Here is a 25703-nt window from a genome sequence, read left to right on the forward strand (position 1 = left end):
AAAGAGTACTGTTTGACGTCTGACCCAACGGAGGCCAAAAACACGACCATCAACTGAGTTAAAAAGCTGGATGATGTACACAGCATCTTGATTTTTTGGTTTAGAAATATTTCGCCTGTTGATACTTCAAAAGGGCAGTGTGTGGCAGAGCAGGCTAAACCTACGACCAGAAGGTTGCTGGTTTGAGCCTCCGCCTTGATAGAATAGTTACATTCGTGTGGGCCCTTGAGCAAGGCCCTTAACCCCAAGCTGCATGGGCACTGCTGCAGGTGGCTGCCCTTCACTGCCAAACTTGCTCTCACCTACATATGTGTCATGGAGAGCAGGAGAATTTCCCTGCAAGGGACCCATTATCATATGGTGGTGGCAACTCAAATTTTGCTTAGCTAGAGGCTGATTTATGCTTCTTTGTAACCTCAAACCCTAAGCCTGACACACACCTCCCCAGAAATGTAACTACAGGCATCAGGCTACAGTGTAGGGTACGCAGCTATGTGGCTGCCGATTGCATAGATTCTATGCTGAAATACAGGAAAAAAATCAGCCTTAACCTTGGATCTACTTTCTCCGAATAGTTCTTACACATTGTATATTCGCATTACCTTCAATGTTAATAATAATGAAAAAAATTAACTCTTATGTTAACGAGAAAACAACTTGAAAATGAAATGCAAGAAAGACACACTTGAGAAACGTTTCAGTTTGATTCAGCAAATGGCTATAGAGAACCAGCAGCAGTATTAGTGGAAATAGATACTGATAATAATTTCATAGTTTTGTTTCATGTTAATGATTCCAACATAAGTTTCCTTGCAGGATGCTGCTAGAGTTCCTCAGTAAGAAGCCCACCACAGTTCTCCTCGTCGGCGCCGTTCGGGCAGTCCGGGTGGCCATTGCAGTGCAGCCCTTGTGGCAAGCAGATGCTCAGGTTCCCACATGGAAAGTCCCCCAGCAGACATCCTTTGAAGCGGATCTCGTCAGCCACCATGGCGGACACTACAGAGGGCAGGAGGGCAGCACCTTAGTGACAGACTGGCATTGTCACACTGGAGCATGTTTCTCATACAATGGGTCACATTATTTCACTCGTACATCACTCAGGTCTCTTTATCTTCAGTTATACAAGATAGAATACTAGAAGGCATTTAGAATCACATGGTTTTGGATCATGGTTTTTTTTTCTCTTTTCACAATGAGACCCCTTTCCTATCATCAGTTCACAGCATTAGTGTTTCCTGTTATTGAGGTCTGGCATTTGCCCACAGCTGTGGCACAATTAATGCCTTAAATCATTAGGACTAATGACAAACCCAGGGTTGTATTTGTTGTTCCTGTGGCCTTTTCTGGCTCCCCCGCCCACCTAGTGTAGTGATTTTGTGGCCAACAGAGGACTCCCAGACCTTAATGGCCCAACACAAATACATGGTTTGAGTGCGGTAAACACCAGCACTGTAGACGTGTAGCTTGATACAGACAAACAATGGACACTATGGAAAATGACCACCTTCACGCTCATGTACTCGTCTTTGTGTCTCTTGAGAGAGAACAGAAGGAATGAGGTGTTAAATCAGAGCTGGGATTCAAAAAACAACTCAGAATGTTTCACGTCTCAGAAGGACAAATTTATTTTATTTTAACCTTCACATCTGTTTTGGAATTATTTTTTTTTATTAATTCGTTTATTTATGCTTAGAGATCACAAAGGACTTCTGGGTGATTTTAATCTTTGTGTTAGTAATAAAGACCCTCTTCTAGAACAATGTTCATTGAGTGGCACCTACTGGCTTTCAATATGTCAGAAGAGCACATCTATAAGTCTTCTTGCTGTCTGCCGCATGGCAGGTGAAGCAAAGCATGCTGGGAAGTACTTGAGCAACTTTTTTTTCCCTTCCTTTTGCTTATTTATCTGGGAACGTTATGCCGTTGAACAAACATATGTTGCTTTTAGGACTTTTTTTCACTTATGGGACCTCTGGAATATACAGAGAGTTTTCCCTCTGCCAGTCATTACTGTTAACTTAATACTGAAAGGAAAGAAAATTTGTAAGCATATAAAAGTGCCCCCCCCCGCCACACTACTGCATTCCTGCCAGTAGGGACACTGGTGATTTACTACAGAGATACCGCCAAGTGTGTTTTATCGTGATAATGTTATTTTAGGCTTGCAGGAACATTTTATAAAGATAACAAGACTATAGTTGTAAAGGTTACATTTATGCATACCTATTAACAAGGAGCACTTCAGTAAATCATCGCTACCAACCACCACTGCCCTGCAGATTAATTCATGTTATTGTTATAAACTACTACATTACTTGCATGCTACTTGTACAATACTAGCAATGATTTGTAGTTTATTAGGCTACTTTTTGTACATTATTCTTTGTTTTTGTTTTACTTATTTTATCTTTTTTTTACGTGCCTGTTGTAATGTATATTATGTGACATATATTATATGATGCTACATATCGTTGGGTTGCTGTAACAAGAAAATTTTCCCTCTACGGTATCTCTCTCTCTCTCTCTCTCTCTCTCTCTCTCTCTCTCTGTGGCTATTATGGGTTACACAAAGCTTCCATGAAGGAAGATGAAATCTATTATGCTTTTATGTTTCCTTTATAAGTGATCCAAGATCTTCTTTAATTATGGCTGACGCACGTTATAATTAAACCGCGTCCTTACAACAACAGCCGTTTATTGCACTATGGTTTCTCCGAAGATTTCTTTCTTTGGACTTTCTACTGGTAACCAGTGGATAGAAAGACCTTTGAGGAAAGCCTTCTTTGGCTATGTAGACCAGCAAGAACATGACCTTAGCCCCCCCTTGCTATGAGCTGCCTTTATTAACTGTCTGTGTCCCATCCTCTCTGGGTTTTTACTTTGCTCTTGCCTCCAATACGAAGGTACTCTCACTATTAAACATCTATGGTCCTTCCTGAATACCAAACACAAATACCTCAGATGTGATCTGTCAAAGGTGGCTCTGAAGCATTACACTATACAATGTATTGTGCAAGTTGTCCAGTTTTTACCCTGTTGCCTTTAAATTAATACTGTACGCTAAGTAATTGCACCAGGTAAAGAGTAAGGGGGTCATGTTAAAGAACAGCAGTTCATATCTTAGGAAGTTTTGTTCATCCGCCCTTCATGTTCAGTGCCAGATTATTAAGTAGGGTTAGAGGATCTTGGTCATTCTTTTCGCCTGTACTTCATTCAGCCGCTGGTTGAAGTCGAGTTCAACTCCACCCCCCCCCCCCCCCCCCCCCCATCCCTATATTACCTGACCAAGAAATAGTTCTGGGAGCTGTTTAAGTTTGGTCTCTTTTTATTATTGGATCCCAGAATAATAATAATAACAATAATAATAATAAAGATTTTAACTTTCTTGTTGAGGCGTACCAATTGTAATTAAGGACCAATCGAATGCGACCTGGTATAATCTGCCCTGATCACCCTAATCTAGCTATTAAGTATTTATTTACAGTATTACTGATCGCCGTTAAGAAGTATTATTTTCGGAGGAGTGTTTCATACATCACCCTACTTTTAATCTTTCGTATCTAACTCGCTTCCGAATGTTGTGGAATTAACTTCTTAATATCAAAATGCCTTGTATATATTTTTCTAAAGAAACACATCTAACGCCTCAAAGAACCTACCTGACCTCGAATGAGCTAATTCACTGTTTGCTGAGGGAAAGGATACATTGTGAATATATCATATGCGCAAAACTGGGTACAGTGCGTTCTGTATTTTGTATATCATTTTAATTACGGGGAGTTTACGGGGTCGTACGTATGAATAAAATAGATCCAGTACTCTTAGTTCCAATAATGATATACTGTTTGGCTTAATCATTCCGTAATGACAACAAAATACAAAAGTCAAACAAAGCAAACGAACGAAAGATATCTGCTTTTGAAAGCACGTTGAACTAATAATAATAACAATAACAATAACAATAACAATAACAATAACAATAACAATAATAATAATAATAATCACTCAACGCTTGTGTGGAATTAAACCCATTTAAATGAATACAATTTATAAAAATAAAATATTTTTAAATATTACAAAAAGAGAAAGCTATCTCTCTGTCAAAAAGTATTATACTATTATACTAAATAATACTATTATACTAAATACTAAACTATTATAGCTGAAGCATTTTTAACTGACACAAATATAACACAAATGAGTTTAGAGTCCCCCTAAAAAAGAGCCCCAAAATGTGAAATCTTCAGAAAACTACCCCCCCCCCCACACACACACACACACAAAACTAAACATTAAAACTTCTAACAGTTTAAAGTATCATTGATGTGTAGTTCTTACCTTCGCTTGCTGAGAATAAGAAGTGAATGACCAACACAATTACACGTTCATCCGAACAAATTACGGACGGTCCGAGTTTGACTGATCGCATTTCTTCTATGTCCAGAAAAGCGAGTCTTCCCAGAAAACTGCTTACCAGCTAAAAACGGGATTTACAAAGTAAACCCAAAAATCCAACAACAATAAAAACCTAGAAATATGGCCAGGCTAACTCTGAAACAGCTGACAATTGATACAAGTCATACGAAAACAAGACTGTCAACACGAGAATTGAGCACAAGACGAATGCTGAGCGCGAGGATACTTGTTTCAATGTGTCGTTCTTCTTGCTGTTGCTACAAACAGCTGTTGCCCGCAGGTAGCTATAGATGAGTGATCATTTTCAAAGCCAACTTTATTTCATACTGTAACGGTAATATAACAACATAGACTGCAAATATGCAATTAACCGGAGAACCTTAAATATACCACAACTTTTACAGATTTCGTATGTATATCAACTGAATTCTGAACACCAGGGAAAATTTTATAAAAACAATCATTTTGGAAATTTCCAAATTAACTTCAAAGATCCATTAATAAAAGGAAAGTATTTTAAAAATCGAATCGCTGTTAAAGTTATAGGATAAATATAAGGCGTGTAAAATGAATTGCTGTAGTATATTTCGATTATGTATTCCAAATTGTATACATTTTTAATTAAATCTGTACATTATATTAAGAAGGTCATGTGCTGGTAATATAAGTTTCAAAACGATGCTCGATCATTCTTATAATGTATCACTGACGTGTTTAATGTGCGTGAAATAAAGATTTAGAGTTGCCCAACTGGAATATGTTTTGTGAGACGTATGGTGAGGACATCGAGGGACTGCATTTCTGATTGTTTCGGTTTCTCTGTGGACTTTATAATCCCCACAAAGACAGTCTGCTGCTTCCTCAGTTACAAACCACAGATCATGAAAAGGACAAAACGTACCTCTCTAGCAACCTCTTCTTTCCATCGCGCCACAGAAGACGCTTCCCCAAAGACCTCAAGCCCTACTCCCCCTCAAACACTGTACATCTCCAAGTAAGGACAGAACTTTCCAGCACATGTGCCACAGCTGTACAGTACAAGCACCTACGAAGGGGTGTCCCAGTGTCCCTACATATCTTTAGCTTTAAAATCAAAATCCAATGAAAACCTTCAAAGGTTTATTACAAAGCTTTATCGTGTGCTTTATTACAAAACCCAACACTTTGTCCAAGACCACCTGGTCCAGGCACATCTGATATTCTGGGCAGCATCCTCATCCCCATTTGGCAAAATATATCACGGAGGGCCTCAAATTCCAGGGCGAATTTTTAATCCCACTCCAGCCCTGAAGGGTAGCATGGTCAAGCTCATTTTCTTCAACTTCTCCACGGCAACATCACCCAACCTATAGGGAGCAAGCTATAAGAGATGCAAGGTGGTGTCCCATAGGTTCCTGGGTCATGGATTACCTGAGAAACAAGTGACAATTTGTGGGACTACTGTGTCAGAGATAGTAGTGAGCAACATGGGAGATACCCAGCGAAGCTTCCTGTCTCCCGCTCCATTAATCCTCTATATGAGAGACTTAAAACCACAAGCTGTGCCATCTCTATAAATTCTTAGAGCCTTTGAGACCAATTACCATCCAGAAAGTGGTGGTGAATTCATTCACACACTGTCCTACACAGCAACCATCCTGGCCACCGCCGATCAAAACCCGAGTCAGCTTTTATTTAATTTTTATGCGAAGTCGAGCACTCACTTACAGACACAGCAGTTAACATATCAGTTTGTCTACAAGTATCTTCAAACCTGCCTGTTAGCCTGATCCTGTTCATTTATCCTCCCACTGTTACACCCAAAAGAAAAACAGCACCCACAATTAAACACAGCTGCATAATTAGAGAAACCAGGACAGCAGCAAGCCGAAACAGACACATTTCCTCCATTTCCAGGCAGAAATTCAAGGCAGTTTGACAAATGCCACCATACCAGCCCTGTGTACAATTTGACCAGGTTGTAATATTAATCAGAATTGGGCCATATGGTGGCAAATTAATAAGGTACACGAAATGCCTATCAATGGTACCAATCAGGGGAGGGTTTCCCAAAACCTTCTTAACGCTGAGTCGTTCATAAATTCTATGTTAAAAGATAGAACCTACAAATGATGTGGCATTAAGGAGGCTTTGGGAAACTCACCCCAGGTTCTTACACTGGAAATAAATTGTTAAATTATTGTTTGATTTGCAAATTACTGATACGTTCTATGAAACTACTGAGGACTCAAGTTGTTGACTGGGGGGTGGGGTCTAAAATGTTTAAAAATCTAATTCTTAGCAGAGGACCCTGAGCTTCAGCCCCGGGAAGCCCGTATATTAAAGCACCCCTGCAGGGGGGCCAAGAGCCTCTCAAGAAGCAGAGAGCATAAGGGAGGAGACACCTTGGAAGGTGTATGGGACCAAGTAGTTATAAAGAAAAGTCTTTTTAAATTGAAATTACCTACAAGAAGAACATAATAAAACTAACCATTGGCGTATAACAAAGAAGTCCAACTATTAATCCATTTTCTGTAACTACTTAACCTATTCAGTGGGGGTCCTGAGCTTATAGGCACTTGGCAGGAAACAACTCAAGATGGAGTGCCAACCCATCACAGGGCACAGTCACACATCCGTCATTCACCCAAGCATTCCTACGGGCAATTTTGTAACTCCAATTAGTGTTTTTGGTCTGTGGAGGGAAACCAGAGAGGAAACCCTCACAACAACATGGAGAGAACATACACCGCATAGATGAAGCCATGTTGGAGCCTTAAACCCTGGTCCCAGAGGGGTGAGTCAACAGTGCTAACCACTACACCACTGTGTCACCACTGGGACCAATTAAATTTAAGCTGGTACAGACAGACAGACACAGGCAGGCAGGCAAACAGACAGACAGACACAGACAGAGAGACTGTCAAGCAGGCAGGCAGGCAGACAGGCAGACAGAGAGAGAGACAGACAGGCAGAAAGACAGGCAGGCAGACAGGCAAACAGGCAGATAGACAGGCAGACAGAGAGACAGACAGGCAGACAGAGAGACAGACAGGCAGACAGAGAGACAGACAGGCAAACAGGCAGATAGACAGGCAGACAGAGAGACAGACAGACCAACGCAAAAAGTTATCTACATGCAACATAAACCCATAACTAAATCAAACCTACCCAAATCAAAAAATGAAACAAAATACTAAGAAAGTGAATTTTACTAAAACTCCCACTCCTGTGTCATGATAGCTTTGTGGATTAGTCCAACATCATGCTTCCTTAATTAGCTTTACTTGCTTCATTTTGACAGAAACAAGACTTTCCCAGCAACCAAAAAAGTAACTCAAAAAAGAAAAAATAAATCAAATAATTTACATTGCAAAGAACACTAAATGTACACACTTCATCCAGACATCCATGCAATCAGAATGTGTTACCAACACACTAACAAGCAAATGGCATTATACTTTAAATCCCCCCGAGTATTGCAAATGAAATATAATGAAAAGAAACAATACATACAGAAATTAGAATGAACTGAGCATGGAAAGTGTGAGTATTACTTTGATGGGATGACAGTCCATCATGGGACACACACTCACAATGGGAGACAATTTAGAGAGGCTGCTTTACATAGCTGCATTGTCTGTAGGAGGAAACCTGCAAAACAGAGTGGAAAACATACAAATACCACACACCGAGAGTCAGGACAGCAGCCATGCTATAACTGAACAAGAACACTTCTCACAAGCTAGGAGACAACACTTGATTTATGTTGCTCTTCATGCTGCTCACTTGCTATAAATCTTCTGTGAACCTAACTGTACAGACTTTATTATACAAAGCACTGGTAAACATTACTGGCACCTCTATATTGTTTTTTTATCATGTGCAACATCCTGAGGAATAACTAGAAATGTATCACCTTTGTATCATCACAATTTTTATCGTATGATCTTTCAATAAAATATGCATTTTCAATTTAAATATAGAGATTTCGCAGAAAATATGACATTAACCCTTTATTAATATATGGCTGCGCAAACAACTGGCAACAATAACAATCTTCAAACGTTTCCTGTAGCTGCAGAATCTGTAAAGTTCTGTACAGTTTCTCCCACTCTTCAATTTCAGCATCCGAACCACAGATTTCTATTCAAAGGGTTTTGCTCCAGTTGAGACCAGGACTAATTGCTGGCCAGTTTAAAACAGTCCAGCTTACTTTTTCAACCATTCCTTTGTCCTTTTTGACATGTTCTTCAAATCATTGTCCTACTGGAGAACCCATGATGTTCGACCCGAGCATGGTTTCCTGACACTGGGTAGCACCTTTCACTCTAAAATGCCTTAATAATCCTTTGACTTCATGAATCCTTTAAAACGTTGAAACGCTCCAGTACCAGTGGCCGCAAAGCAGCCCCACAGCATTACGGATCCTCCACCATATTTTCCTGTAGTCAGGGTGCACATTTCCTTATCTACTACATTTTGTTGCCTTTAAACTAACTGCTGGTCAGCATTGCTGAAAAGTTCTACTTTGGTTTCATCTGTCCATAGACCATTTTCCCAGAAGAAATGTGGTTTCTCTAGGTAGGTTTGGCAAAGATTTGCTTTTTTATGTTTTTCTTTCAGCAGTGCTGTCCTCCTTGGCCCTTACCCATAAAGACCTTTTTGGTTTAGTGTGCAGCATATTGATATTGATTTCAGGGTGGGGGATGAGGCGTGATTCTGGTGGGGGCTATCCATGAGGCTTGTGCAGTATTACTGTAATACTGCAGCTTTGTCAACTACAGGGTGCTGGCAGCAGAATTTGCCAACTGGAGCTAGAGGGTGACCTGTTGGGGCAAGGTTGCAGAGATAAAACTTCTTGCTGACTTATTTTACCGCCGCTGAATAGCAGAGCAGCAGGTCTCTGGAATATTGCACATCATTCGCGGGTGTCAGGCAGCTGCTGTCAGGCAGCTGCTATTAGCTCGTGGGAGACTCCCCTAACTTCCAGGAGAGGTGAGATGTCTGCATATGGTATAGATATTTTACATGATAATTATATGAATGTTTTACATGTTTTTTTTCTGCAATTTGCACAAGCTTTTTACTTTTCTAATCTATTTGTCTCTTCCCAGCATGTCTTGACCAAGAGCAGCAATTCTCTTAATAACATTGTGAGCTGTTGAAACAGGGATTCCAGAGTCTTTGGAGATGACCTTGTACCCTTGTGCTTGGTGATAATAGCCATCTTAGATGGCTCTCTTGCCATTCAAGAAAGGGAACTACTGAAGGGATCATGCATTGGGTAATACAGGTCATGTGAGCACTGAAACTCGCAGGTGAGTAATTTCATTGCAATAACAATCTAGTTATTTTTTTTCAAACTGCCAATAATTGTGTCATGGCAATGTTTCCATTTAATACGTTTTCCTCTCATTCTTTTTTGTTATTATTGTTATCCTTTGTTATTCTTCATGAAATATATGAGTGTATTAAGACCAGAGTGTCTTTTTGTCAGGAGATATTGTACATGATGCATGTAAAGTTCAGAGAACTGCATACACACACAAACACACACACACATGCCTACTGTATAATTTTCCATATAGTTTTCCTGAGGAGACTAAGATCCTTTGATATCTGCTTGATTTCTGCCAGGCAGTTGTTGTGAGTGCAGTCTTGTATGCAGTGGTGTGTTGGGGCAGTGGCATCAATGTACAGTATCAGTGCATGGGGATGCAAAAAGCTCCACAACCTAATTAAGAAACCTAATTCTAGGAGCCAGCCTGGATTCATTGATGGATAACGGGGCACTCAGGAAACTGTGGGCTATACTGGACAATGACTCCAACCCCCTGCATGTAATCTTGGCTAAACAGAGGGGAACCTATAACAACAGACAGACAGTTACGCTGGTCCATGGAGTGCTATATATTATATCTTAATATCCATCCATCCATTCACTTTCTATACCCACTTGTCCTAGTAAGGGTTGCAGGGGGTTTGTAGCCTATCCCAGAGCTATAGGTATAAGGCAGAGAATAAGACAGGACAGGGCACCACCCCATCACAGTATTACTACTATTATTGTCATTATCATTATTAGGTGTAGTAATGATACAGCTGGCATCCCCCCAGAGCATCCTGCCCTCTGCCTGGCTTTCCATGTTTCCTAATTCATTGATATGAGGGCTGCAGTAGGCATTATACAAAGCATTTACAGTATAAATCAATCCCGATCATTTTATTCACGTACCTGGCAGCCTGAATGGGATGCCAGTGTGAGGACCCACTACTAAAAATGAAATACTATACATATTTATTCCCTAGAATATATTCTTTGTAGATTACGACTAAGGGAAATTATTTTTTCTGCATAGCAGAATGAAGTGAATATTCATTGTGACTTTCCACGAATTTCATGAATTTCCAGGAGCAGTATGCATCCAATCTATCCATCCAATCCATCCATCCAATCTATCCATCCATCCATCGCTCATTTTAGTGTTTTTCAAAATGCTGCCCTATGGAAGGTGTGTCGCCTCAGAAAAAAGGTTGGGAAACACATACAGTGAGACCCCCGTACCGTGGTCTAAAAATGGAAAATTCCAGAAAAAAATGGTTCATAAGTTTCCAACTGTGTACCAAGTGAGTAAAGGTTTAGCATGATGAAATCCACCAGCCCGTTCTCCCTTTGTACCCTCCCTTCCCTGCAGAGCTCTCATCCCGGCTGAATGTAGCATTCTCACCAATGGCATTCCTAGCTGCGTTATCGCAGTGTCAGTGCTGTAAAAACGTCAGAATCCCTTTCGTTCTAGAGAGCACATTCCTGTGTAGTACTGTATAATAATGTACAACATACTTTTTTATCATTGTATTTAATGTCGGTAGCATTTTACTGTGCACAATTTATCAAACTTTACCATATGTATGTACACAAAAATCGCATTAGATATGGGGTCTGCGGATACTTCACTGTTATCTGAGGTAGGTCCTGGAATGTATTACCTGTGGATATGAGGGAACTATGCTACAATACATTGTCATTGTGTGCCTGGACCCTAACCCAGGAAACAAAGGGCGCAAGGCAGGGATCACAGGGATGATAGGCCATTGCGGAGTCTACAGGGAACACAGGGCGCAAGGCAGGGATCACAGGGATGATAGGCCATTGCGGAGTCTACAGGGAACACAGGGCGCAAGGCAGGGATCACAGGGATGATAGGCCATTGCGGAGTCTACAGGTAACACAGGGCGCAAGGCAGGGATCACAGGGATGATAGGCCATTGCGGAGTCTACAGGGAACACAGGGCGCAAGGCAGGGATCACAGGGATGATAGGCCATTGCGGAGTCTACAGGGAACACAGGGCGCAAGGCAGGGATTACAGGGATGATAGGCCATTGCGGAGTCTACAGGGAACACAGGGCGCAAGGCAGGGATTACAGGAATGATAGGTCATTGCAGAGTCTACACACACAGGCCACATTACAAACAGAAATTCACATAGCTGCATGTCTTTACATTACGGGAGGTCTCAATGGAGACTTATACAGATGTGAGATGGTGAGGGCATGAAAACACCACTCACACACTGTAGGGGGCACTACCCACTAACCACCAGTTCAAAATACATTTGCTTCAATAAACATGCAGTTTTACTATTGGAAACAATCATTTAAAACCCTGTGTCTAGAGAGTAACGATGAATCACTTGTAGCTAGTGTGCCTATTTCCAGATCTTTAAAGATTATGGAACGCCATTATATTGTAGCCTTGTATGTCTATTCTGGGCGACAAAGGAGACCACAGTGGATGTGTTTTTGAAGGCTGCCAGGCATCTATAGAGGTTATGTCCTTCTAGTGGCCTCACAAGAGTGTATGATTCACTCTCCCGCTGACTCATAAACTGGGGGATGGGGTTAATGCTTCTGAGTATTCAGTACTTAATTACTTTATTTCAAGGATGATGTTTAGGGAGCATGAACAGAACACAGAACAGAACACAGCTCTGGGATGGATACCCCTGTCACGACATGAATTAATGATATTTAATTATACTGGGGTTGATGTTGTTCTGTTGTCACGGCAACCTGTCCTACTGCGGACTCAGACACTTTCGCTGCTGAACTCAACTACAGGAGACTGAGCACTGAGAACTGTTTTTCAAAGGTCTGTTAGAAGTTGAAATTTGCATCTTCTTCAACACTGAGGGGAAAAAAACGGTATTTTTTGCCTGATTCGGTCCTCCTGCTGTGTGATCGTGGTAATGACAAAACAGAGTAAGATATGATGATATCTCCATTATAATTAGGCCACTCTACTAGACTAAGGAACTGGCAGCTTGAGTGTAAGGACAGGAATTGAGCACAGAAATAGTTTTTGTACTCTTTGCAAAGATTCTTAACCAAAACTCCAGCAAGAAACACATAGGTAATATAAATGAACATACCACATCTGTGATGCTTTAAAGCCGCTGTTCAAAGACGTATCTGCTATTTGAATGACACACAGGACACTTGCACACTGTAATTATTGAGTGTGCAGCCTGGTCATACCAGGAAATGCATCTTGCCAAAGGGGCAGCAAAACCTGCAAACGGACTCGAAACACCCCACATAAACATAAACCAGTATCATGTATTAAAAAAAATTATCACAAATTAAGTGAAACTCCTTGTAATGAATGTCTGACAGACCACTGCTATTTATGTGGGAAAGGCCATGTGCTTTTCTCATGAATCGTTTTTACCTGATGCGGTGTGATTTGCACAATTTTCTTAAGCATTTTTATCAGACTGCTGTCTCCTGTGAGGACATTCGGATTTACAGTAAATGGGTATTTTTTGCCACCTCTGAAAATGCTGCGAAGGACTGCAGGAAACAGACTGAAAAAGAAATGTTCCAAAAATGCACAGTAAGCTAAAAAAATGCACTGTTTTAAAAAGCTTTGGTTACCAAAAACATCAATAAAATGACTAAGGAATGGTAGGGAGGTGCAGCATGTAGCAGATCTGTGCTTTGGCTCAGACAGAAAAAGTCAAGCTCAGATACAGTGAAAGATGCTATCCTCCTCATTTTTAATCCCACAGGCAGGAATGTCTTATTTTCCAGCAGCATTACAAAACACCTCCTGTGACTAGAATGAGCTTTATGGAGCAGGGAAACTGCCATATAGTAAAATTATGGGTATGTTTTTGCTACCAAATCAGGCATTTCGCCAATAACATTACAAGTTTGACCACAATGGCATAAATTTACAGACATGACAGGCAAGTCCCCAGCTATTGACCAATGGGCGTAGAGCACGACAACTTCTTAAAGAAGTCGCTCCATCCATTGTTTGTATGCAAGTGTCTGAATTTTCTTGCAAATATTACACAAATGAGACCATGTCATACCCGGCTCGTCCGCTCCTCGTGTGTGCCACACCCCCTGATTACCCACGTGTGCTTCCCTGATCGTCTCCAGCTTTGTCCGCTTACTTTGATTAGTCCCATCCTATTTAAGTCCTGGTCTTACCTGTTCCCCTTGTCCGTCATTGTGGTTATGGTGTGTTTTGTCCGCTCTAGATGTTCCCCGTACCTGAGTCCCGTAATAAACCCGCTATTTTCCCCGATCTACGCCTGTCTTGCCTGCTCCTTACACGCCAGCCCGCACAATTGCCTGTCTGCTCGCCCCAGATCGCGACAGACCACCTAATAATAACAGTAATAATTATTAGATTATATCTGGAATATAATTTAGAAATCATTAGACATTACTTTTGAAAGATAAATCAATGAGGCCCTTGTTTTGGTTAAGTGCATATATGTATGTATGTGTATAGATGTATGTGTGTCTGGACGATTGTTGCTGAGGTATACTAAATGGACAAAAGTATTGAGACAATGCTTAATCATTTAATTCAGGTGTTTTATTCAGACCCATTAGTGGAAGCGTTTAAGAACTTCAGGAACTCAGCCACGAAGTGGGGGACCATGTAAAGTAACAGAACGGGGTTGCTGAGTGCTGAGGAGCATAGTATGTAAAAGTTGTCAACAGTTTACTTAACTGCAAAGCTGCAAAGCTCTGCTGTTAATTCCAGTGCAAAAACTGTGTGCTGGAAGCTTCATGGAATGGGCTTCCATGGCCTTAATTACAGTGAAAGGAACTCTTAATGCTAACTTACAACTTTGTGGGAACAGTTTGGGATAGAGCCTTTTTCTGTTACAGCATGTCTGTACCCCAGTGCACAAAGCAAGGTCCATAAAGACATGGTTGGGTGAGTTTGGTGTGGAAGAACTTGACTGGCCCGCACAGAGTTCTTACCTCAACCCCATCAGACACCTTTGGGATGAACTAGAATAGAGATTGTGAACTCGGCCTTCACGTCCAACATCAATGCCTGACCTCACAAATCTTTCTTCTGAGTGAATGGGCAAAAGACACAAAAATTTTGTGGAAAACCTTCCCTAAAGAGCGGCAGCTGTTATAGCTACAAAGGGGGGACCAACTCCATACTGATGCCTATGGATTAGAATGTGGTGTCATTAACGTTCCTGTAGCTGTAATGGCCAGATGTCCCAATACTTTTGACCATATAGCGTATTTGAATTTGTTTTTAGAGTTACATGTTCACATAATATTTTCTTGTTGTGAATTAGCTTTAAGAACTTGCGAATATTATAATATTTCTGCATTGATGGAAAACGACAGAGATCCGAAATATCACTTGTGTTTCCTGTAAAATGGTCGGCAATTCCATTTTGCAATAAAAATTGTGATAATGTATGAAATTAGACTGCAAAACGTATACAGTATATGCAAGGCAATATCACACGACTGTTAATACAAAAATATACAATGATGAGAAAACACACTAACTGGTGGAAGGTTATATCACTGGAGCAGGATCCATGCCTGTTTATGCAGCCAGATGCATAAGGGGTAGGACTGCTTCAATTTCTCCAATATGCCGGTCAAATCCTTGCACTTGCAGTCATATGATAGCAGGTCTAGTAAATATATTTCATTGTTTGAATCCCAGTCAAAATTTGCTTCCATCTCCAAAGGTTGGCAAAATCTGGGTATACAGCGGAGGGGGCTGATCTTCTGTAATTTAGATCAGCAACACCTGTATTTCATAGCCCGACACATCAAGACAGATGAGAATAAATCTACTTAGGCTGATGAATCACTTTCTTTCATCCTTATTTACTGGGTAAGATGCTTTGATTAAACATTTAATAGAAAAAAGAACGAGGTGCTAAGGAGATTCATCAGCATACTGTAGCTATTTGGTTTACAGTTACGACTGTGGTATCAGTAGGTCTGCAAATATTTTCATTTGACATTAATTTAAGGTTTGTAGGCTATAACTGCACCATCATACATATAGAAGTTTGTTTTCTTGTGAGTTTTTGCTTTCAGTGCCAAGTAAAATCATAAATCAGCTGATTACTGCATTTAATTACAGATAAAATCAGGAAAAAAATGTTGGTGATATTAAAATCCCACACTCAAATGGAAGAGAGAGAGATGAAGAAAAATGAATGTCTTTGAAATACAAAGGTAGTTTGTACGAGAGGTAATACTGATCACTATCTGTAGCAGAAATTGGTTTAAATTGATTGTGGCGACCTTTCTGGAAAAACTAGCTTTTATGTTATGGTGAGCAGATCCATGGAAAATCAGGGTTTTTGAAGGCAGGAACGGGGAGGTATATCGAACTACCACAGTGGCACTGAAGGACCAACCATTCTGCCTTGACAGTGAGTGATATAGGACAAAAAAACAATTGTGTTACAGGTGTGTGTGTGGTTAGATCAACTGGAGTATAATAATTGCTAAGTAATAAAATAATAAAAAAGTGCTTTTAGTTTAGTAATGTCATGTCATTTTAAACATTATATATGTTATAGACTGTAGTCTGAGTCTGTAGTGTGATTTTGTCGCCAAGTCAATTATGGGACACGCCCACCTGACTTTCTGCCACGCTATGATTTCTGGCTGTGCTATTGATATCAGACACTGTAATAATGTAAACACATAGGCAAAGGTAATGAAACACAAAGATTCAGCTTGTCTAATGCACACAAGAACCCGGATAAGAGATCTATCTTTGCAGATAACCATTACCCTGACCAGGAGAAGCACTTACAAGACAGACAGATGGAAGATGATTGACTGCACGCAGGTAGTGTTACTATGAGATATTTAATTCCACTATCTAGTAGGTAATAAAACCAACAGAGTAGATTTTAACAAAATAATGAATATTCAAAATGAAACATATTAAGAGTATGAAAGTGACCAGAACAATAAATAAAGCATGAAAGAAACTAAACTTTTAGAATTATGGAATATTTATTTTAATTTGACATTTCATTTAAAAGTTCATTACACATGCTTCAAATCATTCCTTAACTTTGAGATTTAAAGTCAGGTGGGTTTGTACTTCATCACAAATGGCCAGTAAAAGCTGAAAAACAAGTAGAAAATGAGCAAAAGGCACGTCTGTTATGCCAACTGGAAGCCCACAGAACAGCTGGCAGTGCTGTGGTAAAGACACACGAGCTTAAAACATAACTAATACTTTACACAAAGTACACATCAAAGCCAGCTTAGAGAGAGACATAACGGATTTTCCAATTGTTTGTTTTTCAAATAAATGAGCAGACTGAGTTTATCAATTATTCCATTACAGTTTACTTATTGCACCTTATACTATGTGTTATGTATTTTCTGTCCTTGTATTTGATGGGGGATTTTAATTATTTATTACTTGTTAATGAACACCTTGCCTACAGCCCGTAATAATTAGCGTTTCTTAAAAGCTGCAAACAGTAGTAAAAAGCAGCTGTCCTTTAAACCATTTCAAAGGCAAACTTCACATTCTTCACCATGGAAGAATTATCCTCACCTTCAGACCCAAAAGATGCAGTCTAAATGAAAGGATCTGGGCATGGACATCTGCAGAAAAGACAGTCGTCTGGATGTAATTTAAAATCCCACACTGAACTTTGCTCATCAAAACATAAAAGTGACATCTATCTGAACAAAGACAAGAGAAAAACAAGCAAACATTTTATAATTGTCAATTACTGGTCAGACAATCTGATCCCATCTCTGCTGCTCTTGAATGAAAAACAGCTGTGTTCACATTTTGAAGACAGTCTTTCAATCACTCTTGCCTGGCATCAAAATTAATCAGACCAAAGAATGGGCAGGAACTGTGAAGTCTAATTTCACACTGACTGATTTGGCAAAGCATGGCCAACCTCACAAGACAGAAGTTTTTAAATTTTAAACTTGCAGCTCTTCAATTTGCAGCTTTGGATTCTGAATACGTTCGGCAATCTCTTGGGAACATGTACTCTTCTAAAGCTAATTTGAAATGAATTTGAATTGCGCATATCAGTGTGCTGCATTAGTAGATTTTTCCAGAGATTTCTCTGGAAATATTGGCTCTCTTTTGATGTTCCGGAATTACACATAATTTCAGTTTGTGGCACAGAACATCCCTGAGATGTAATTAAGAAATTCCGACAGGTTACCATCAAATAACAAAAAGAGCTTCAGTACTTTGAAACCAGTTTGAATCATCTTAGCAGCTACATCATAACAGCATTATTACATTGACTGGTAAATGTGGGCGGTTTGTTCCATTCAGATAATCACCAGTGTTTGAATCCAAAACCAGACTCCCACTCTTACCCCGCTACTCACGAGTCATTGGAGGACTTAAAGGGTATTTAACAGCCCTGCTGTGTTAATAGCTTACAACCCATATACTCTTGTGATGCTGCAATCTCTGTCCACTCAAACCCATATTGCTTGTATTCAAAGCAACATACAATTGAGAAAGCTGGGTCAAGCCTGTCTGTGGAACAGAGCCAGCTTTAGCTATAGACAGAATAGGCAGTAACCTAAGGCCACCAAATTACCTGCATTGAGAAGGAAGTGAAATGACTAGTTTTGTTGGTAGAAGAGTCTCCAAAGCGAAGCTTTGTCCAGGATCCCTAAGCTAGTACAGTTGGGGTTACGGGGCTCAAGGGTCCAACTGTAAAATCACCCTACTGACCTTGGATTTGAATTGGTGACCATCCAATCACAGCACAGCATCTTAGCCTGCTGAGTTACACACACCACATTACCATTACTGTCCTGGGACAATCCTTAAACTTGTTTGGTGCATGCCACTGGAGGTTATGAAAGCCTAACAGAAAATTCAAGGTGATATGTTACCTTCATTGTGAGCATCTGGGTTCATCTAATGTTGGCAGCAATGGCTCAGGTGATTTAGCCTTATAAAAAACGTTCAAGAAAGACGACTATCAGATGCAAGGCAAATGGAAAAAAGAGAGATATTTCAGAAAGTACTTGCCAAGGCAAAAGTTGACAAAATTCAGTGTCATGTCTCTGAAACACAGTGTAGTGAGTATTGACTGAAGCCTTTTCCACACATCTGTAACGTCTGCAATCATTGGTTTGATTCCTGTACAGCCATTGTAGGGGAGCACGACCTTAGACCAGTACTGGAGGCATGTTACTACAAGAAACCGATGCAGATTGGAGTGTTTGAATTTCTTAAATATGTAAATTAATATTTTAAATCTCTGCAGTATGTATTTTACTTGAAAAAAAAAAAATCTGAATTTCTCCACTAAAAGCATCTAGTGAAAAATACTATTACAGCATGTTAAATAGCACAGGTTATACATGTGATTTGGAATTAAGCAACCTCACGATTCTTATTCAGTAGATAATATTTCCACAAAGCTCAGGCTTCCTCTGGTCACATGAGATAAATGCAGCTACCAACACAATGGAACAATGGGCCGGTGTGACTGTCCAGTCTTGGCAATCCTGCTGAGATTTTATTTTTTAAAGAGGGATGAGAGGATGAGCACTTTTTTACCCCCCAAAAATAAAAAATTGAACCTCTCTAAGTCATGACTGACATGACATTAGAGGAAGCAAAAATGAAATATTCTGAACTGAGAAAAAAAAAATTCTTTAGCGATAAATCCTCTGCCTTCACTGGCCAATTTTAAGTACATAAAAATTGTCCACCATACTTCATAACACAACACTGCTAGATACAAAATATAAATAGGATATGTAAAGCATTTATACATGTTTAATGTTGGAGGGGGAAGAGGAATGGCATTTTTAGGCATTGTAGCACAACAAATAAGGCAAACAATTATAACCAGATTCAGTGAAGAGCAGAAAAAAAAGGATTTCTGCCACATGCCTTTCATGCTCATATGTCCATGTGCCAGAACAAGATAATCGGCAGTCATTGAACTTCTTTAAATGATTCATTTACATTCCACATAGTTTTGCATATGATCTGCTTATTTGCATTCACGCAAGATTTTTCCTGGGCCTTTGTGGCAAACTTTCCTGGGGGGGGGGCAACTCCCCCCTCCATGTAGTTTTCACAATTTCTCATGTGCATGAACAAACAGGTCCGCTTCAAAACACATTTCTGCCTTTCAATCTGTCCACTCATCTCGTATCTGATATGGAAATTTGGTTTGTTTGTGGTGCTTTAAAAACTAGCTAATTACATTCCAACGGAGCTGTATAACAACATAGCAGGTGTGATTAAACTATTTTATATTGTAAGCTGGGCCTCCACCACTGAAACTGGTAACACTTCCAGAATTACAGAAAGCTATTAACCTCCCTTAAAAGTTGCTGTGTCGTCTCCCTGCTTCTGGACTTAAAGTTTCCCCACACGTAGCAGCCTCTCCTCTAATGTGATTTCCAACTTGCAAATGTTCAAGTAAAATTTTCCCAAGCTTAGGCTGCTATTTAAAATGCCAACATCCCTTTTGGTGCATCAGTGAAATCCAGCCAAAATATATTATAAAGAAATCAGTACAGCTAAATGCAATTGACATATTGGTACACATTTCTTTTGCCATTGTAAACTATTGCAAGCTACTACAGTAACTTACTGCCTAAACAGGTCTAACATATAGAGGCATGGACTCCACAAGACCTCTGAAGGTGTCCTGTGGTATCTGACACCAAAACATCAGCAGCAGATGCTTTAAGTCATGCAAGCTGTAAGGTGGGGCTTTCATGGATCAGCCGTGTTTGTCCAGCACATCCCACAAATTCTTGATCAGATTGAAGAATTTGAAGACTAAGTCAACATTTTAAACTCATTTTCCATGTTCCTCAAACCATTCTTGGAAAAGTTTTTGCAGTGTGGTAGGGAACATAATCCTTGTAAAAGAGGCCACTGGCATCAGGGAATTACCATTGCCCTGAAGGGGTGTACTCCTCTGCAACAATATTTAAGTAGGTGGTACTTGGATGCCAAGACCCAAGGTTTCTCGGCAGAACATTTCCCAGAGCATCACACTACCTCCATCCGTTTGCATTCTTCCCATAGTGCATCCTGGTACCATCTCTTCTCTAGGTAAATGACACAATGATGTAAGATAATGCAACTCAGACCAAAACACTCTCTCACATTGCTCCATGGCCCAGTTCTGATGTTCACATGCCCATTGTTCTAATACATGCAACACGTGCTTGTTCACTTGCCTAATATATAATGGTATCCTTGACAGGCACCATTTTAATGACATACTCAATGCTATTCACTTCACCTGTCAGTGGTTTTAATGTTACGACTGATCAATGCAAATCATATTTTAGTCATGCTTCAGATCAAATTTCTCTTATTGGCTACTGAACTGGGGGAAAAAAGGTTTGTTAGTTTGACTCTGAGTTCAGCAGCCCGAACAGCAGTTTCTCATGCAAATTATAAACAAATAATTCAGTGCAAAAATTAACCCTGAGCAGCTCTTACACTGCGTAGCAATGTTGTACAGTTCTGACCAGGTCTTACAACCTTTTACAGCACAGCAGAAATACCTGAGTGTACATCTTTACATAGAATACCACTTGTTTTTATTAATTATAAATGTTATTGCAAGAAAAAGTTGCCAGATTTTAAACAAATAACTCATATAAATATTGTGATCATTCATTAAATTCACTATAGCTGCTAAACACAAGCTTAAGTACATACCCATAAGTTGGAGAGGACAACATTTATTGAATATTTACACCAGTGAATTATAACACTTTTGCTCAACTTCAAAAACATTGTACACACACAATGTATTCACAGCCATCCACATACACACACACACACACACACACACAAAATTCATTATTCACACACAGGGCAAGAGCACCAGGTTACCAGTCATAAAAGTCTCTACAGTTCCTCTCTACCACCCTCTTGTGGCTGCTTTGAGTTTTTGTCCCTTTTATCATCCACCAGCCACTTGTGGAAGACTTCAACTGGGTCAATATTCCAGTGTTTGTGAAAAGAAATGGGAACTTGGTGAGCTAGGTAGTCTTTTGCATAATCTTCAGGGCGAGCCTGGGAAGGGGAAACATGCTTGTTAAGTCTTAGTGAGAAGCTAGCTGGATAAGATCTCAGCTTTGAGCCTAGAGATATTCCAAACCCTATTAGCCTGATTTATTCTGATAAAAGCATATATAATACAGAGAGTCATATCTTGTCCGTTCACATACAAATGTGATATTATTCAGTGAGTTTACACCAGACAGCACTAGAAAAACATTAATGGAACCGCAATTTCCACATGTGAACTGAGGATCATCTGGAGGGGGTGCTAACATAGTATTTCAGGCAGGGAATTTCTCTATATTACGTAGAGTAAGTTCTGATGCTCGTCTGGCAGGCCACGGCAGCGGCTCTGTTATGACACAATCCTCCGGCACATGCCCAGAGGCTTCCCCCCCAGGCTGGGAGATGGTATGTACCTGATGGAAGAGGGGGCTGTGAATGACTGGCAGCCCCAGGGCACTGAGGCACATGCCCAGCACCATGTCATCCGGGGCGTCGTCGCTGTAACACCTGCAGCCACTTCCCTGCAGCTTGGTCACAGCCTCTCTGCTGAACACCATCCTGGGACATTACAGTGGAACAGAGGTTAAGACGCTGCCTACAGTATGTTCAAAGCGTACAACTGCTGCTGTTATCCATGGGTGAGGAAGCATGAAACTCGGTCACCTCCTGTCAATAGCCTGGAGCAGCAGCTTGGGGCTTTCAGCACAAAATACAGCCCAGAATCAAATATACACAAATCAGGCATCATCTTTCTGTTCTGAAACTACACAAACTTTGCCACTGGGAAATAAATGAAGCGGGTGTGCATGGTTAACGGGGTTATGCCAAACGAGCGGCCCTCTGATTTCCTTTTCGTGTGATTTCCTGTCGCTCTTCAGTTCGACTCTTTTGCCACACTTCATGGTACTTTTCCTTCTGAGTACTTTTTCAGACCTCGGCTCAGGAACCTCAGGCAATTCAGAAGCGATAAGAAGCATTTTATTCGGGGTTCTCAGGCCCTGCTTAAGTTCTGTGATCCATAGCAAAAAGACAGAACAATAGCGGGAAATATGACAAGCTGAAATGTGTGCCCAAGAGCGAGACTGGATGCGGCGACTTTCAGGGGAAGAATCTCTGTACTACGAAAGACGACAAGGCTGCGTGTCTATAAAAATAACTCAGACACCCATGGTAGGCTTTAGATTCCCTGAGCCAGGCAGCCTGACTGCACGCCTAATACTTTTTCAGCAGTGTTTGAATTACGCTCTTATATCTGTGGGGTTGTTAAGAGCTGACAGGGATATAGAGGGAAAGACAGCTTGCTGTGAGCCCCCAGAGACTGGTGGGGCTCATCGTATCCATCTGCTCTCGCAGCTACTCACCCCCCGCCACCGGTGATGTAGCTGTAGCCTCCCTGGCTCAGCCCGTAGCCGTACCTCTCCCCCAGGCACACGGCCTCGCTGGGCCGGTAGCAGCTCAGAAGGGCCCGTAATCTAGGGAGGCTGTGGAGACCCAAAAAACCTGGTTTACTGCCATACGCTACCCCAGTGCTGCCTCTGGTGGTCAGTCGTATACAGGTTGGTGTTCAGCCGCATAATCATCCATCCCTTCATCATTCAAACACTAATCCTGGTCATGGTTCTGGATTTTTGGGAGAGCAATTCGCCTAGTGTTTAATGCGTTCGCAGTGAAATGCGTTTCTTAGCAAACAAGGTGAATGTACCTGATGAGCGTGTCGTCATCCACAATCAGTAGCCAGTCGGTCTGGGGCACACTGTCACTCAGAAACCTCTTCAGGATGGCAAAGGTTTTCCCACAGTGACCTGCAACCACGTGTTACTTAAGGTTGAGTACATTGTATTTAAAATCGCCTTACATGCACCTTCACATGCTGTTTGGACAACTTGTTAACAGAAATAACTCAAGATATTTTTGCAGCACTGCAGTGGCACATTTAAAAGCCATGTATGCTAAATGCAGGGTTCCAGAGGATTTGCTGATTCTAGATTCTAAATCATCCTTACTAGGTAGGTCTCACTTGTACCCTGCCTAACTGGATCACCGCACCTATTACTGACTGAAGGGCTAGATTAGAACAAATCGCGGGGGGAAAGATACATTTTAGAGTGTCATGGGCATTTACAAACTCAGCATCTTCTAAAGAATCAGAATCAGAATCAGAATCGTGTTTATTGGCCAAGTATGTGCAAGCACATACAAGGAATTTGATTCCGGTAGATGTTGTCTCTCAAGTAGTGTAAAAAGAAAACAAAAAAACAAAACAGCAGTGTGTTAGGATACAATGAACAATATCCAGAGCAAGTGTAAATACTATAATATACAGTTACAATATGACTATGAATATGGATTGTTCTACAGTATAAGACAAGTGTTAACAGGTGTATGTAAGTGTTGTTTGTACATATTGTATAATATGTTTATTCTATTTATAAATATATATATAATAAATATAAATATATGTATGTATGTACATAGTATATATATGTGTGTATAAATGAGCAATGAACAGTACAATAAAATAATCTAAATCTTATAAGCAGAAGAAAAAAACAGAGATTACAGAATAGATACCAGAATATATACAGATATATACCAAGGAGTGTACATAAAGTGCAGTGCAGTGCTGAAGGTGTTTGGTGTTTGGCAAAGGGTTGAATCTATAACTAATTTACAAATAACAGTAGAATAGGAATCCATAGAAACTGCAGCAATTGCTAGCACTAAAAGCAGTGAATAGTTGCAAAGAGGTTATAAGAAACCAGTTACTGAAAAAAAAATCCAGTGAAATACGGCAAACAAGCAGTAATATAAATCAAGCCCCAACATAACACACACCATAAATGCAAAATATCATTTTTCTCCTTAAGGACGTGGTGGCCTGTCATGCTTGAATTTTATAACGCAAACCTAAGGTTTGTAGAAACAAGCAGTGCAATGTTAAACAAAAACCAAAAAATTTACAGCCACCACAGCCAGAGGAGAAAAAAAATTTATTCTGGGGAAATCCGGCATGTATGTGATTAAAATGTGTGTGCCATTGTTTGTAAACAGTATAGCTTGTTTAAGATTGTTGGCATAAACAACACAGCAAGAAGCATTCAAATAAAAAGTGACGTGTAAAATCTTTACAGTAATTCCCTGTAATTACACTATAGACTTAATATGCCTACAAACTATTACTTTACCAAAAGCATTTTTAAAATCATGAAACCGATGAGGGTCAGTCTGTGTGTGGAGGCTCTGAAGAGCCCATACTGTGTGATACCTGAATGCATGCCTTATGATGAATTAGCATCCTATCCTGACTTGTCTTGGCTCAGGCCATCAGTATATAACTGTTACTCTACACTGGAAAAGCGGTTACGGAAGATGGAGCGATGAACACAGGGAATAAATGACTCCAGAGATACGTCAAAAGCTATATGCAGTGTATGGAGTCAGCCCATAAGTAAGCTGCATGATCAAACAATGGCAAGTTCTTCACATCCTCGGTGTACAGCATCATAAGGAAGGACTTCGGTGAGGGCAGATTCTCCGGAGGAAATGAGAAAAATCAATAGAGAGCGACTGTTTCTCACTGAAGGCGACAGCATCGGCAAAGGTACCCTGACTTCTGAAGTCATTTTAGCAACAGCTAACAGCCCAATTGAGACATTCCTACCTTTGGGGAACAGAATGACACGATGCAACAAAGCCTTCAGAGGGAAAATGAGGCTTCACAGCACAATAGGAAGTGGAGCAGAGAACGCCTGACCCTGAAAGGACAGACGAAGGAGGGGTGTGTGGGCACATTCGTGTGCGTGGTGGACAGAATGGTGAGGAGAGACAGTGGAGTGGCAGTGCAAGAAGAGCCAAGATGACATCGTGATGGAAGATGTAGCGTTGGATCTGGTAATTAAATGTAAATGGAACCAAAGCATGTCAACAGGACG

At 40.5% G+C, this 25703-nt stretch overlaps 2 protein-coding genes across 7 annotated transcripts in view; both read right to left on the bottom strand.

The window, feature by feature from the left end:
- rxfp2b (relaxin family peptide receptor 2b) overlaps positions 1-4657 on the bottom strand; it is a 37053-nt gene extending 32396 nt beyond the window's left edge. For both annotated transcript variants that reach the window (XM_048980701.1, XM_048980700.1), the window contains exons 1-2: positions 4339-4657; positions 850-996 (exon numbers count right to left, since the gene is read on the bottom strand). In XM_048980701.1, coding sequence (XP_048836658.1) covers positions 850-996; positions 4339-4429 — 238 coding nt within the window. In that variant the 5' untranslated portion in view covers positions 4430-4657. The remainder of the gene's footprint in view (positions 1-849; positions 997-4338) is intronic.
- A 16767-nt stretch (positions 4658-21424) lies between these two features.
- Positions 21425-25703, bottom strand: part of b3glcta (beta 3-glucosyltransferase a) — a 49395-nt gene continuing 45116 nt past the window's right edge. For all 5 annotated transcript variants that reach the window (XM_048980709.1, XM_048980708.1, XM_048980707.1 and 2 more), the window contains 4 exons: positions 23474-23573; positions 23133-23252; positions 22185-22329; positions 21425-21777 (listed from right to left, as the gene is read on the bottom strand). In XM_048980709.1, the coding sequence (XP_048836666.1) occupies positions 21610-21777; positions 22185-22329; positions 23133-23252; positions 23474-23573 (533 nt within the window). In that variant the 3' untranslated portion in view covers positions 21425-21609. The remainder of the gene's footprint in view (positions 21778-22184; positions 22330-23132; positions 23253-23473; positions 23574-25703) is intronic.

The sequence above is a fragment of the Brienomyrus brachyistius genome, chromosome 17 (assembly GCF_023856365.1).
Source record: "Brienomyrus brachyistius isolate T26 chromosome 17, BBRACH_0.4, whole genome shotgun sequence".
In the NCBI taxonomy this organism is placed as follows: Eukaryota; Metazoa; Chordata; class Actinopteri; order Osteoglossiformes; family Mormyridae; genus Brienomyrus; species Brienomyrus brachyistius.